The 16,208-nt window shown below is 41.3% G+C and overlaps 1 protein-coding gene across 1 annotated transcript in view; it reads right to left on the bottom strand.

Moving 5' to 3' along the window:
* RBM19 (RNA binding motif protein 19) overlaps positions 1-16,208 on the bottom strand; it is a 73,697-nt gene that overhangs the window by 50,948 nt on the left and 6,541 nt on the right. Inside the window, exons 6-9 of the mRNA XM_075830167.1 lie at positions 14,398-14,579; positions 9,830-9,904; positions 8,049-8,127; positions 3,232-3,303 (exon numbers count right to left, since the gene is read on the bottom strand). Of these exons, the coding sequence (XP_075686282.1) occupies positions 3,232-3,303; positions 8,049-8,127; positions 9,830-9,904; positions 14,398-14,579 (408 nt within the window). The remainder of the gene's footprint in view (positions 1-3,231; positions 3,304-8,048; positions 8,128-9,829; positions 9,905-14,397; positions 14,580-16,208) is intronic.

Raw genomic sequence — 16,208 nt, 5'->3', positions numbered from 1 at the left:
CTACCAGGGCAACACTACTGAGCTGCGGGTCCCACCTGGTTCAAGTAGGCAAATGCGGTGGCAATGTCAGACTGGATAAAATTAGATATTTCTTCTGCGGAGGAGTCCAGAGAAGAAAGAACAGGTAAATCGCAGTACTTCAGAGATGTTGACTGAAAGTACTGTCTCCTCTGGTAACCAGGAGCCCCACAGTGATCGAGTTCGCCCCAAGCCCTGTTGTCCATTGAGGCGACTGTCAAGTGGAGCGAATAAGGAGTGGCTTTGGGCAATGGTTGGAGTTGAGAGTCCAGGTATGTAGTTTCTGACCTTAATAATGAACTAACCTGTGGGTAAGGTAGTGTAACAAAACGTGGTTTCAACCTTTTAGATATAGTGTATGAGGAAATAAGCACTAGTTCAGACAGTAATGTCAAAAAGTAGAAAATTGTGCTTTATATCTTTTCAATGTCAATTGACAGAAAACAAATGCAATATAATTGCCAAATGTGAATCAAGTATATCCCCCATCTGAAGGTTAGAGTCCTGGAAATGTCCTGGTTAGAGTTCCTTCATAGTCTTCTCAGTTAGATCCAGGGCTTTAGCCGATGGAGTGGAGAGTCCCCACTGGGGTGCCCAACGTGCAAGCCAGGGGGAGAAGAATATGACGATCCATTGAGGCTGGAGATTGATCCTAGCGGACCAGAGTTGCAAGAATAAGTGGGTGTGCGTGACACTGAGCGTATGGGAAGGCCTCCATGGAAAAAGTACCTTGGGATGGATGCTGTAGTGAATACCATTGGCCAGGAAGGTAATCCATCTGGATGGAGAGAGGGAGGAGCAAGAGTATACACGGCGAGTTGAGGGCTGTGAAGGAGTTCAGAGCAGGGTGGGACCTTCAATCTGCACCAGAATGCTGTGCAAATTTGTAAGAAAAAATGTCCCCTGGACCGGGGGAACTGCAATGACCACAGAGAGAACCTTCATAAAAACACAAGAAGCAGTCACCATGCTAAAGGAAAGAGCTACGAACGGACAGTGGCAGGATTAAACAACAAAGTAGAGGAAGTGTTGGTGGGCTGGACATATTGTGTTGTTCTAGATACCCACTGCGGAAAGAAAAACTCAATCACCATCCTTTGTGACTCCATTCAAAAGTGTTGGATCTAGACAAAACGAGGCACTTTAGATGCAGGATGGGGCGGGTCAAACCCGTCGTTCTTGGAGACCACAAAAAATGTTTATCCTCCAGATTGGGGCGATTAGGCCCTGGGGGAGAAGGCAGACCACAGTGCAATGTCTGGGAAATGCAGAATAAAAAAGGAATATTTTATTTTATTTTTTTATGATGAGATGCTTTTTTTTACCTTTGGGAGGGGACTGGCAAGTCACCAAAAGGACTGTAACCGTAAAAAAGATTTGAAGGAAGTGAACGTCCTGGTTTATTTTAGGCAAGAGTGAGATCTTGCCGCCAGTAGCCTCAGAGGTAACGTTGTCCAGTCAAGGACCAAAGAGATAGGAGTTAGCAAAAAGGAGAGAGTTTGGAAGCTGGATTAGCTGTCCAAACTTTGAACCAAGGAGTGCGACAGAACTACCCCATAAGAGATGTGGAGTGAGCCAAGACTCTTCCTAAATTCAGGTTAAAAACAGAGTACCCAAAGTCACCTGGGTGGCTGTCTCCTTACAAGATGCCCTGGTGATGCCAAAGATGTAGAATTTGCCATAGGAATGGTGGTAGCCATGGCCAGTCAAAACACCAGCGGATCTACCATAGGTGAATACGGACGCTTGTCCAGGTGATCTTCAGATCCAATCATTTAGAGTAGGAGAAATGTCTAATAATCCAAAAGGTAAAACCCGCAAAACTAAAGTGAAGTGGAGAGTACAGGGATCTAGATTGTGGGCACTTTCACAGACAGCAGTGCCTGATTTAGAATCGCGTACTTGATGTTAAAATAAGTCCTCTCCCTGCTGGAAGGAGACGTCAGAGCGAAACTCCGGTCAAAGGAAGTTGATGATTAAGGGTCTAGGTGAGGAGTAGGCAAGGCCATGGATGGCATTCTCGGGGCCTCGCAGGCAGAGGGCTCAAGACTGACCACATTGGAATTTAGTGTTGCACCGAAGGCAAATAAAAAAAAAGTGTCTACTGAAACTTAGTTGGATGTCTCACCACTAAGGTCTGACATCCCAAGTAGCAATTGAGTACACAGTCTAGAAAGAGAAAGTAATCTGCAAGAACACAAATACTTCACCATAAAAGAAGGGAATTAGGCCTTCTGATGTGTGCAATACCTGCTAAAGCCATGTCAGGAACAAAGTCTAGCAATAGCGCAATAACTCTGCCTACGGGCAAGAACTGCGTAGCCATGTCAGTTACAGCGTCTAGTGTTAGCACAATTATCCCACTTATGTAACGGGGTAATGTGGCTGCCTGGTGCTCAAAATAACAGCGTAGCCACCTCGGATACAGTGTCTAGGGTAAGCACAATTTCTCTGGCAATGTAAGGGGCTAACGTGGCTTCCAGATGCAGCATTACCACAATTACTATGCCTATGAGGCAGTCTGGTGCTAGTCATGTCAGATACAGGGTCTTACACTAGTACAATTACTCAGCCTATGGAAGGGGGTTGCTCGACACACAGAGGTGAGGAGAAGATGCTCTTTGCAGCTGCTCTTCATTCTGTTAAGATCATATTAAAAAGGTATTTGAAATGAGTTTCCTATACAATAATAAAAGTTAAAACTTGATAAACCTGTTAAAATAATGTTCCTCCTCTTTCTCAAGTGATTCGGTTCTCATTCAATTGTTGCATGGAATGCCAAGGCCTTCCTCCAATGTGACATTAAAGGGGTCGTCTAGTTTAGAAAACCCATTTTCATAAACTCTATTAGAGAATTCTCAGTTAAAAGACGTGTCCCCCTGTTCAGGATCATCATCTCTTGGCCAGTGTGGAGAGCAATTACATAAAGCGTTTCTCTCTCTGGAGGACCTGTCCTGTTAATGCTTCATTTCCCCTCTGGTGGTGTTGCAGGGAAATTGAACACTTACTAACAGGTTTCCCCACACTCTGTGATCAGCTTATTGTCAAGTGACCCATCTAAAAAGTCCAAAGCCTTTAAAAAAAAAAGATAATCACTTTAAAAAAAAGTTAGGCACATCATTTAATTAAATCTTCCCATGATAATATGTTGCAATATATCATTGATTTTAAACACCCAAAAAAATGGTGACAGAACTCCCCATGTCAACTCACCCATATAATCCTTATTCTTTTTAAGAGCTTTATGCACCTCATCTTCACTGTTTAGATCCACAAAGATATAACCTGAAACACAATAGGCATAAAATTAACCGACGGGTAAAATTGCAGGTTTGAAAAAATACTAAAGAAAAATCAATTCCTTGCTTTGCCTGTTCCTTGTGCACAGAAAAGGCAACTGCAATCCTAGGCACAGCCACTACGGATGTGCAAGCTGCAATGCCTGGTAAACTATTAGGAGTCATGGCGTTCATCGCTGAAGCCCCTTTAGTTAGCGGATCGGTGATCGTGCTGGGAGTCGGACACCCACCGATCTGATATTGATGATCTATCCTAAGGATAGGCCAGCAATATAAATAGATCAGAAAACCCCTTTAACCATGTTCTTTACTATGCACCTACATCAATTTCTAAATTCAACTTAAAGAGGGCTTATCACCTCCTGGGAAACTTTAGGAATTAATAGGAGAACAAAATATAAAACATCTCTAAATATAAATAAGGAAACTGAATAAATGTCTTCCCTAATTAAGTGATGAAAGCTCCGGCCCTTTAGGAAAGGGAGACCAGTTCAGCTGAAACCGGCTCTCCACAGGCAGCAGTGCAGTAAATATTTCACCAGACTTGCACTTGCTTTGTGAGACTTACTGCTTCTAAGCTACTCCACGCTGACCGTATTTATATTAGCAGCTGGTTTAACCCCTTAATGACCGGGCCATTTTGCACGTTAATGACCAAGGATTATTTTTTGTTTTTTCACGGTCGCATTCCAAGAGTCGTAACTGTTTTTGTATTCCGTCTATATAGCCGTATAAGGGCTTGTTTTTTGCGGGACGAGTTGTATTTTGTAATTGTACCATTTTTAGATGCTTATAATATATCGATTAACTTTTATTAACTTTATTTTAGGAGAGAATTGAAAATAAGCAGCTATTCCAGCATTGATTTTCACGTTACAAATTTACGCCGTTTACTATGCAGCGTAAATAACATGTTCACTTTATTCTATGGGTCGGCACGATTACAGGGATATCAAATATGTAGAGGTTTTATATGTTTTCCTACGTTTGCACAATAAAAAGCCTTATAGAAAAAAATTACTTGTTTTTGCATCGCCGCATTCCAAGAGCCGTAACGTTTTTATTTTTCCGTCGATGTGGCCGTATGGGGGCTTGATTTTTGCGGGCCAATGTGTAGTTTTCATTAGTACTATTTTGGAGTACATAAGACTTATAGATTAATTTTTATTTAATTTTTTATGGGGGGAATGGGAGAAAAGAGAGAATTTTGCCGTTGTTTTTTGCGGTTTTTTTGGACGCCGTTCATCCGGCGGTTTAATTAATGTGTTCATTTTATTGTTCAAGTCGTTACGATCGCGGGGATACCATATATGTGTATGTGTGATTTGTTTTGACACTTTTACTAAATAAAACCACTTTTTGGGCAAAAAAAGTCGTTTTATTTGATTTTCACTGTAATGATTTTTTTTTTTTTTCCCACCAACTTTATTTAACTGATTGACATTTTTTTTTTTAGTCCCACCAGGGGACTTCACTATGCGATGTGCCGATCGCATATATAATGCTTTGGTATACTTCGTATACCAAAGCATTATTGCCTGTCAGTGTAAAACTGACAGGCAACCTGTTAGGTGATGCCTCCGACATCGCCTAATAGGCAGATGCTAAAGGCAGACCTGGGGGTCTTTGTTAGACCCCTCGCTGCCATGGAAACCCGACGGCGACCCACGATTTGTTTGCGGGGGCGCCGATGGGGTGACAGAGGGAGCTCCCTCCCTCTGTCAAACACATTAGATGCCGCTGTCACTATTGACAGCGGCATTTAATGGGTTAAACTGCCGGAATCGGAGCGCGCTTCGATTCCGGCAGTTGCAGCAGGAGCCAGGCTGAGTATAACAGCCGTGCTCCTGCCGCTGATCGCGTGGGTACAGTCTCAGTACCCGCGCCATCACAGGACGGATATATCCGTCCTCCTGCGCGAACTAGCAGCTGCAGAGGACGGATATATCCGTCCTTCGGCGTTAAGAGGTTAAAGAGGCTCTGTCACCAGATTTTGCAACCCCTATCTGCTATTGCAGCAGATAGGCGCTGCAATGTAGATTACAGTAACTTTTTTATTTTTAAAAAACGAGCATTTTTGGCCAAGTTATGACCATTTTTGTAGTTATGCAAATGAGGCTTGCAAAAGTCCAAGTGGGTGTGTTTAAAAGTAAAAGTCCAAGTGGGCGTGTATTATGTGCGTACATCGGGGCGTTTTTAATACTTTTACTAGCTGGGCGCTCTGAAGAGAAGTATCATCCACTTCTCTTCAGAACGCCCAGCTTCTGACAGTGCAGATCTGTGACGTCACTCACAGGTCCTGCATCGTGTCGGCCACATCGGCACCAGAGGCTACAGTTGATTCTGCAGCAGCATCAGCGTTTGCAGGTAAGTCGATCTTACCTGCAAACGCTGATGCTGCTGCAGAATCAACTGTAGCCTCTGGTGCCGATGTGGCCGACACGATGCAGGACCTGTGAGTGACGTCACAGATCTGCACTGTCAGAAGCTGGGCGTTCTGAAGAGAAGTGGATGATACTTCTCTTCAGAGCGCCCAGCTAGTAAAAGTATTAAAAACGCCCCGATGTACGCACCTAATACACGCCCACTTGGACTTTTGCAAGCCTCATTTGCATAACTACAAAAATGGTCATAACTTGGCCAAAAATGCTCGTTTTTTTAAAAATAAAAACGTTACTGTAATCTACATTGCAGCGCCTATCTGCTGCAATAGCAGATAGGGGTTGCAAAATCTGGTGACAGAGCCTCTTTAAGATGGATTCCTGTATATTATGGAAGAGAAAGATAGAAGCAGCAGAGGTAATTCCGGTCACAGCCTTCTCCTCAGTGACTGCTGCTACTGGTTCTGTGTGTATGTAGTAATAGACACCGATCAACCCTTTACAAGTAGCGGTCTCCTCCTCCTTTAGCAGAGTTAGGCCCAGTTCACACAGAATTTTTTTGCCACTGATATTGACACGGAAAGCGCGTCTGAATCAGCACCAAAAAACGTCAGAAACAGTCCCCCATTGATTTTAATGGGAGGCGGAGGAGTTTTTTTTCCCCGAGCGGCTTGTAGGCGTTCACAGAAAAGAAAAGCGGCATGTCGTTTCTTTCCACGGTTCCGAGAGGGAGAAAAACTACGGCAACAAAGCGCAAGCAGGTCAAAATCTGCCTCAAAGGAATTTTAAGGCAGATTTTTTCTGCCTGCAAAATACTCCCTGTGAACAGGGCCTAAGCCTTTACAAGCAGCTGTCTCCTCCTTCTCGAACAGATCAACCCTCTGCAAGCAGTTGTATCCTCCTCCTTTAGCAGGCTGGGATGCGTAATATACATGGAAATCTTATTATATGGCTGATAAATACCAATATTTTGTATGAAGTAAAGTTCAGGCACCTGGCTGGAGAAGAGGAAACGTTCTTTTTCTCAAATTTGCATTTAGCCGATTTTACCCCCATTAGAACACATTGCGAAATTAATTCACCTGGCTTCAGATTTGCTTTTGTTAAATGTATTACAAAAGTAGGGGAATTATTTTCTTATTGTATTCCACGGGCTGAAAAATTCACAGAACAGCGAAACAGGTGAATTGATTCACTCATTCTGAAATCTGATCAGATCTGAGCGCAAGGCTCCACGTTGTCACTCACTTGCTGTATAGAATCAGAATCTGTGAGGCACCGGAAATCTAACGGAGATGTCAAACGCAGATGACAGGTCCTCTTTAACCCCTTAAGGACACGGCCAATTTTGGCCTTGAGGACAGAACATTTTTTTTATATTTCCCTCTTTGCATCCCGACGCTAACTTTTTTTTATTTTTTGGACGACGTAGGTGTATAAGACTTTTTTTTTGCGGGACGACCTGTACTTTATGCAGTTACCATTTTTTGGTACAAAAAAAAAAAAAAAAAAAAAGCAGTTCCGCTGCAGTTTATATATATATATATATATATATATATATATATATATATATATATATTTTTTTTTTTTACACCATACACCGATCATCATAAATAATGTTATACATTTGTTGTTCAGGCTGTTATGATCGTGGTGATACCAAATATGTCTATATTATTTCATGTTCTTATATTTTAAAAAGTTTATTTAATGTAAAAAAAAAAAATATTTGTGTTTTTTTTTTAGTTTTTTTTATTTAACATAATTTTTCTTTTACATTAATTTAACTTTTTTTTAATCCCATAAAAGGTATTTTTCATTTTGATTTTATAACTAATGTACTGGCATAGATCTATATGCCAGTACATTAGCCTGTCACTGATCGTACACAGGCAGTTGTTACGGAATACCTCAGTATGCCCTAACAACAGGAAATATGTTCAGACAGCCCTGGTGTCCTTCAATGGATCCTGGGCTGTCTGGCCATACAGGTCATGGGCTTTGATCGCATCCGGATTTTCTGTGACGCGATTAAAATGGCAGACCCCCCCCCCCCTCTTATTTACTTTGAACGCCGCGATCAGCTTTGATCACGGCATTCAAGGGGTTAACGGTGGAGAGAAGAGGTTTCACTTCTCTCCGCCGCTAGAGAGGGGCTGCGGCTGTGTATTACAGCCGTTGCCCCACTCCGGATTCCGCGGACACGGCTGTCACACAGGACGAGAATGCTCGTCTTAATGCACGAAATACCCTTCGCTCAGGACGAGCATTCTCGTCCTGTGTCGGCAAATAATTAAGTGCCACATTAGGATTTTAACAATATCAACAACTCTAGAAGTACAGTACGTACCGGTCTTGTTTCCGTGAACATTTCGCACTATTCGAATGGCTGCTGGTTTTAATGGTAGAAGAAACTCACGAATGTTTTGCTGAAAACACAAAAGCATATTTTTAAAAAACTTCTATTTCATTCATGCACGTGTATGTGCTGGTTTAGGCCATATTCAGATATGGCATATAATTTCAGTTGTGGAAAGTGTGACGAGTAGACTTTGCCAAGGATTTCACCCTCTCCATTGAAAGGGTGAAATGCGCAACAAAAATCAAAGCATTCCACAACATATATGGCATGTTGGGGGATTTGTAAATCTAAAGTACGCGCTAAAATCTTCACTGAATTATTTGTAATTTTTGTAAAAACTCCATTCACTTCTACTGTACTCTAGTGCGAAAATGCGCAACAAATATGTCATGTGGCTTTAACCCCTTAATGACCAGCCTATTTTAGACCTTAATGACCAAGCTATTCTTTATGTTTTTGAATAGTCGCATTCCAAGAGCTATAAAGTTTTTATTTTTGCGTCTACATAGCTGTATAAGGTCTTGTTTTTTGCTGGACAAGTTGTATTTTTTAATAGCACCATTTTGGGGGACATATTATTTATTGATTAACTTTTATTAACTTTTTTTTGGGGGGGGGGGATAGAAAAAAATCTTACATTTCGCCACTTTTTTGCGCCCTAAATCTACGCCGTTTACCGTGTGGTATAAATAACACAATAGTTTATTTGTTTCAAAATGATTTGTTTTTGTGTCTCCATATTTGAAGAGACGTAACGTTTTTATTTTTTCGCCGATGCAGTTGTATGAGGGCTATTTTTTTTGCGGGACGACTTGTAGTTTTTATTGGTACCATTTTGGAGTAGATGCGACTTTTTGATCACTTTTTAAATCAAATTTTTTTAAAGTCAGGATTCACAGAAAACAGCAATTTTTCCGTCGTTTTTTATTTAATTTTTTACGACGTTCACCGTGCGGGTTATGTAATAGCTTTATAGTCGGGCTCGTTACGGACGCGGCGATACCAAATATGTGTAACTTTTTAACTTTATTTTGGTTTTTTTAATACTAAAGCAGTTTGTAAGGGGAAAAAGTGGGTTTTTCATTTTTTTTATTAACTTTATTAAACTTTTTTTTTCCACTTTTTAACTAGTCCCATTAGGGAACTTCACTATGCGATGGTCCGATCGCTATTATAATACACTGCAATACTTTTGTATTGCAGTGTATTACTGCCTGTCCGTTTAAAACGGACAGGCATCTGCTAGGTCATGCCTGCGGCATGATCTAGCAGGCATTCATTACTGGCAGACCTGGGGGCCTTTATTAGGCCCACGGCTGCCATTGGAGACACAGACACTCGGCGATCGTATCGACGGGTGTCGGTGGGATGAGAGGGAGCTCCCTCCCTCTCTCCAAAACCACTCAGATGTGGCGCTCGCTATTGAGCACCGCATCTGAGGGGTTAAACGGGTGAGATCGATACTAATATCGATCTCACCCGGCAGAGCAGGGACGCTCCCAGATCTCAGCTGCCTCTGGCAGCTGAGAGCAGGGAGATTTGACAGCTCCCTGCTCTGTTTACTTATTCCGATGCAGCGACGTAAAAAGTCTATGGCATCGGAATAAGGCCCGTTAGTGACCGACGTAAAAAGACTATGGGCCGGTCACTAACGGGTTAAACTTAGTGAACAAAACATCTTGTCGAATTGTATAAACATGTGTACACAATGTTTTAGTGCAGCATCAGAAAGTTCTGAAATAAAAGTTTAGCAATGATACAAAACGTACTTCTGTTACATTGAATGGTGCTCCTCTCAGTTTGACGGTATATGGGGTTGTAGGCTCTTTCTGCACAGGTGGTTTCTGTGGAAATTAAAAAAAAACTTTAATTACATCTGCAGAGCTGTTTTGGTTTTTTTATGAACTAGTAGCAACTGGATCACAACCATTTGCCTTGTCACATCTAATAAGCGAATTTCATTGACAAAAGGAGCTCCCAGAGGAGAGCAGGGAAGGGGGTCGTCGAATGCAGTAACCAGTAATCTAATAGCTGGGATGTACAGGATTAGAAAAAAAAAAATAGCAGCTTTCTTCCAAAAAACAGGTCCATAAGTTGTGCCCGGTACTGCAGCTCAGCTCCATTGAAGTAAATGGGGCTGAGCTGCAATACTACACACAACCTGTTGACAGGTGTGGCACTATTTTTGAGGTGAAATGAGCCATGTTTTTCTAATCGTTAATAATTTTTGGGGAAATTTAAGTACTAAGAACGCCTGTAAACAATTAAAGACCGTCATTTATTGCCAAACTGCATCTCTGCTTGTAGTTGAGGAAAGGAGATAACTATCCCTTAGGCGGAATTCAGACGACCATATTATACGTCCATGTGACGGCCGTTAAAACAACGGCCGTCACACGAACACATGTATTTCAATGGGGCCGTTCCTCATGTGAAGGGTCCATTGAAAAATGACCTGTATATGTTCCTCACAACATTTATTTTATTTATCTCTCTTATTAGCCATATTATTTTGAATTACATTTTCACAAAATGTTAAAACTCATTGGCATTAACTATGTAATTATTATTTGAGACTTTAACTATTTTTTATTTTTTTTAATATCAAGTAATTTTTTATTTTACAGCAAAAAGAAAACATTTATGACAACACCCCAAATACAAATTCCCCCCTCCCCCCATCTTCCAGAGCATGTATGACCCTGAGTACACGGATTCTGACATATAACAATACCAAAAATATTGCATAACATGTAGAATTCCTGTCTCACCACCCAAGGAGACCATATTTTTATCAAACTTGTGTTTAGCATTCCTAGATGTATAAATATGTTTTTCCATACATGTTAGCCAAGTAACTGTATTACAAAATTCTGATAATGTAGGAGGTCGATCATCCAGCCAATGTTGTGCAATAAGCTTCCTAGCTACATATAACATACGGGCAACAGCCAAGGTGACGTGCTCAGAAACAGAAATATCCTCCACGTATCCCAAATACAAACAAATTGTGTGAAATCTACCGATACCGGATACAAAGAAGAAATAAGGTCCACTACCTCAGACCAAAACTGCCGCAGCTGTATACATTGCCACATCATGTGTATCAACGTGCCCGTTTTCTCACCACATCTGGCACAAGCTGAGGAATACCGAAACCCAATTTCAGTCAGAAACACCGATGTTCTATAAACCCGATGTATCAGAAATAAATGAGATACACGGTGTGCCTCATTCATGGACAATCTAGGAATCCGCGATAAGATGTCATCCCACTGACTTTCTTATATGGGCCCAAGATCTCTTTCCCACTTACTCCTCAACACAGAAGGAAATCCGTCTAGGAACCTCATCAAAAGACCTCTGTACAGACGAGATATAAGGCCAGAAGTGTGACTAGCCGTACCGATAACTCCGATCAGGACATTGTCAATTACTGTGGTATCAGTAGTCCTAATCTCAATGCCGTACGCGTGACGAAGCTGAAGGTATTTATAAAATTGAGTATGGGGAAGACCAAATTCTGACTGCAGACATGAGAATAACTTTAGGTCTCGATTCTCCAACAACTGCTCTATTCTACGAACCCCTTTGTTCTTCCACAAAGCAAAATCTGTTAGGGTAGTCATATGAGACAACCACAGTGTATCCCAAATAGCAGTATACGGTGTACATCCCGTAATACATTGCATATTCCTAACACACCACCGTATTTTGTGCATCAAATATAATGTTGGATATTTTTTAGTATGCTGTTTACATTTATATGCCTCCAACGCCTCGTACAGTGAATCCGAACATAAGAATTGTTGTAACATCAGCTTGATGGAATCAACTGAGTCATCAATATCCCAACCTCGGAGATGCTGCAGCTGAGAAGCCAAATAGTATAATCTAGGATTAGGAACCGCCAGACCTCCGTCCGTCTTATCTCTTTGCAGAGTTTCCAACTTTATGCGCGCATGCACCGTATTCCAAACGAGAGATCGAAATAACACGTTAACCTTAATAGGTGCATTGTGCAGAAGATATAACAACTGAGGCATCCATATCATTTTTATTAAATTGCACCTGCCAATGACTGAGAGATATAATTTACGCCACACATTTAGCTTAAGTTTAAACCGGGCCAATAAGGGAGTCAGATTTAATTTGTAAAAATCCTCCATTTTCATGGATATTTCCACACCTAGATATTTAAAGGAAGTAACACACTTCATAGGGAGATCTTCATATGTCACCTGTGCGGGCGCATCATCCACCTGCATCAGAACAGACTTGGAACAATTAATGGTCAATCCCGAGAATTGACCAAACTCTCCAATTGCAGACATGGCTGCATCCAAGGAGGCAGCATCATCTTATCAGCTGGAAGTTGTAAATTCAAAAATAGCCGTCTAAGATTTATAGCTGTAGACTTTTGAGGCATAAAGTCAGTTTGATCAGGATGTATTACCGTCGTGATGATCTTAGAGAGGTGAACGGCTATGGCCTTAGCGATGATTTTAATATCTACTGATAAGAGAGATATCGGTCTATAAGATTCAGCAAGCAGAGGATCTTTACCAGGTTTCAAAAGAACCACTATCACTGCCTCTCTCATAGTATTAGGTAAACCCTGGTCTCTAACAAATGACGTAAAAACATCCAAGAGGCAAAAGTATGTCACCCAATTTTTTTAAAATTTCTACTGGAAGACAACTAGATCCCGGTGCCTTATTAGCTAGACACACCACCGCCTCCTGCAACTCCTCCAACTGCAATGGGGTTTCCCAAAATCCTCTATGAATAGAGGACAGAACCAGCAATGAGATACCAGATAAGTATGTCTCAAGTTGTGCCTCAGGACACCTGAACATGTGAACTATATAGAGAAGCATAATAAGATTTAAACACATCTGCTATCTCTGCACTACCGGATATCAGTATCCCATCAGTATTTCGTATTGTTGCAATATAGGTTTGGCCATACTGTGCTCTCGCAACCATGGCAAGCATATATCCCGCTTTCTCCCCCTCAGGATAAGAACGCTTTTTCTGAAACGTCCTCTTATTTGCAGTTACTTCCAATAAATGAGTTTTCAGTAGTTCTTGAGCTTCCCGCCAATTAGCCAAAGATGTATTGGAGTTATCCATAATATGAGATGCTTCAGTCTGTCGCACCCTATCTCTAAGAGTTTCACCCAACCTTCTAGTTTTACATTTGACCCTGCTGATCAACTGAATCAAACACCCTCTCAGCGTAGCTTTCATAGCATTCCATACCATTCCTGTCCCCACGTTTTCCGAAAAGTAATCCGTCAATACCTTAAGCACATCAGATACATTTATAACAGTTAACCAGAAGGCATTCAACCTCCACAATGTCTTATTTTGAGGACCTCGAGACAAACGATATGACCAATACTAAGGGAGAGTGATCAGAATGTGCCCTAGGTAAGTAATCAGCAGTTACAACCGCTCTGGCTACAATATCAGGGCCCAGCCCGAGATCTATACGGGACAAGCTATTATGCGAGCTGGAGAAACAAAAATAATGCCCATCATCAATATGTTTCATCCTCGATAAATCCAGCAGCATCACCTCTTGGAGAAAAGAGCCACCCACACTAGCTCCATCAGTATTGAATTTGTCCCGGTAAGGATGAATATAATTATTAAAATCTCTTAGTATGATAAAAGGTATATCTGGTCTAGTGCCGGTAAAATTCAAAACCTGAGTACATCATAACTAAAGGGTGGCGGAATATAAACTCCAATAATTATATATTGTATAAAGCATATAGTGTAATGAAGACAGACATATCTCCCCTCATCATCAATATCAACCTGAAGACACGTAAAGGGTATCAAACGATGTACCACCAAACTGACACCCCTCGAGTAACTGGTGTGAACAGAGTGATATTCATGGCTCATCCATGCGCGATGTATAGTTGCAATTCTATCCCTTGAGAGATGTGTTTCTTGCAAGAATAAGATAGCAAAATACTTGCTTTAGCCAAAGCAAGTTAGGGCACCAGTCCTCCTTGAACCTGGACGACATGTGTCAAAGAAAAGGACAAACTACATCGTCCTGTAACCACTCCTTGATTCAAAGGAAGTCCGTCGAATCAGCATCAAAGGAGCACATATGTTGCAGAGTTTGCACTCGTTCTTGTGAATTTGGTCTTATAATCAGCAAGACAGTCTGCTAATGTTTACAATTTGCTGGTTTTATTGTATGCACAGTACTCACATGTGGGATATTATAATAAGCGTAGATTGTTCATTTAAACACCAACTTTCAAACAAACGGAGCATTCAACACCTATCAAAGACGACATCTCTAACTAACCTCTTTCTTTCCTGGTTTGCTCTTCTCAAAAGGCCCAGGACCTTTATTCTTAGCATCAGTTTTCTCTTGGCCTGCATCTTTCTCTCCGTCATCCCCAGATGAGACAGTAGATGGATCTCTCACTACCTTCGATTTGAGGTAGTCCATGTCTGAAATCTCTGACTGTAAAGCAAGCTTCTCATCTACAAATAAGCATAAAAGATTGCTCAACATCTTATTGCTGCACATGCAAATTCTTCAAAATAAAAATGTGCAAACCAGCATTTGCATTTTCTTTGATTTTAAAATACAGAAAACCCAATGTAATTTTAGCTATTGCAATACTGAACTCCATGGACTTTTTAATCTCTCTACTCTTTAACTAGGGGCTTCAAAAATATGACGACTAGAATGCAGACAAGGCTTCAACTATCTGAATCCCTACATCATACACAATGATTTACTGGACTGTATCTAGCCAAAGACCAAATCTATGCTTTACTTAAAGAGACTCTGTCACCACATTATAAGTGCCCTATCTCCTACATAATGAGATGGGCGCTGTAATGTAGGGGACAACAGTGGTTTTTATTTAGAAAAACAAATCAGTTTTGAGCAAGTTATGTGCAATTTTAGATTTATGCTAATTACTTTCTTAATGGACAATTAGGCGTGTTTTTACTTTAGACCAAGTGGGCGTTGTACAGAGGAGTATATGACGCTGACCAATCAGTGTCATACACTTCTCCCCATTCATTTAGTCAGCGCATAGTGACACTGGGTTGTTCACGATGTGCTGTCTTATACTGACACATTAACATTACTGAAGTGTTTAGACAGTGAGTAGACATTCCTTCCAGCCAGGACGGGATGTCTATTCACAATCCCGACACTTCAGTAACGTTTGTGTGGTACTTACAGCACAGCAAGCGTAATCTCACAAGATCACGCTGTAAATGACAGTTTACAGCGAGATTATGCTTGCTGTGCTGTAAATCCCACACAAACGTTACCGAAGTGTCTGGATTGTGAATAGCCATCGCGTCCTGGCTGGAAGCAATGTCTATTCACTGTCAAGACACTTGAGTAACGTTAATGTGGGTGTATGTGACAGCACATAGTGAACAACGCAGGATCACTATGTGCTGAATACATGAATAGAGAGAAGTGTATGACGCTGATTGGTCATCGTCATACACTTCTCTTTACAACGCCCACTTGGTCAAAAGTTAAAACGCCCAGTTGTCCATTAAGAAATTAGCATAAAGCTAATAATCGCTCATAACTTGGTGAAAATAGATGGTTTTTCTAAATAAAAAACACTGCTGTCACCTACATTACAGCGTCCGTCTCATTATGTAGGAGATAGGGCACTTATAATGTGGTGACAGAGCCTCTTTAAAGTGTACCTATCACTGGAAAAGGGGGGCCTGTCTTATTTGATAATCCATTAGCCACTCCCACTATGCAAATTAGTTGACTCCTTGAAGGAGTCGGTTCCCGAACTTCCGGGTAGGAGTATCCCAGCATCCCCCACAACATCATCCAACCTCAGAAAGCGAGATCTAGCTGGTTATCGTGAGATCTCGCGCTCCGTCTTAAAGACCGCTAACTGCGTTATTAATGCTTACCGAAATAAGTGCTATGTTAATACAGCAGTTAGCACTCTGAGACAGAACGCGAGATCTTACGATAACCACCTTGCGTTCCAAGCTTTAATGCTGCTGTGGAGGATGACCGGAAACTCCTACAAGGAAGCTCAAAAGCAAGTCAGCCACTCTGCATAGTTAAAGTACAAACTTATACTGGAGGTATGTTTGCATTCATTTATT

This window comes from Rhinoderma darwinii, chromosome 1 (genome assembly GCF_050947455.1).
Source record: "Rhinoderma darwinii isolate aRhiDar2 chromosome 1, aRhiDar2.hap1, whole genome shotgun sequence".
Taxonomy (NCBI): domain Eukaryota; kingdom Metazoa; phylum Chordata; class Amphibia; order Anura; family Rhinodermatidae; genus Rhinoderma; species Rhinoderma darwinii.
Note: the sequence above shows the minus strand (reverse complement) of the source record. Positions and strands in the feature narration are given on the sequence as shown.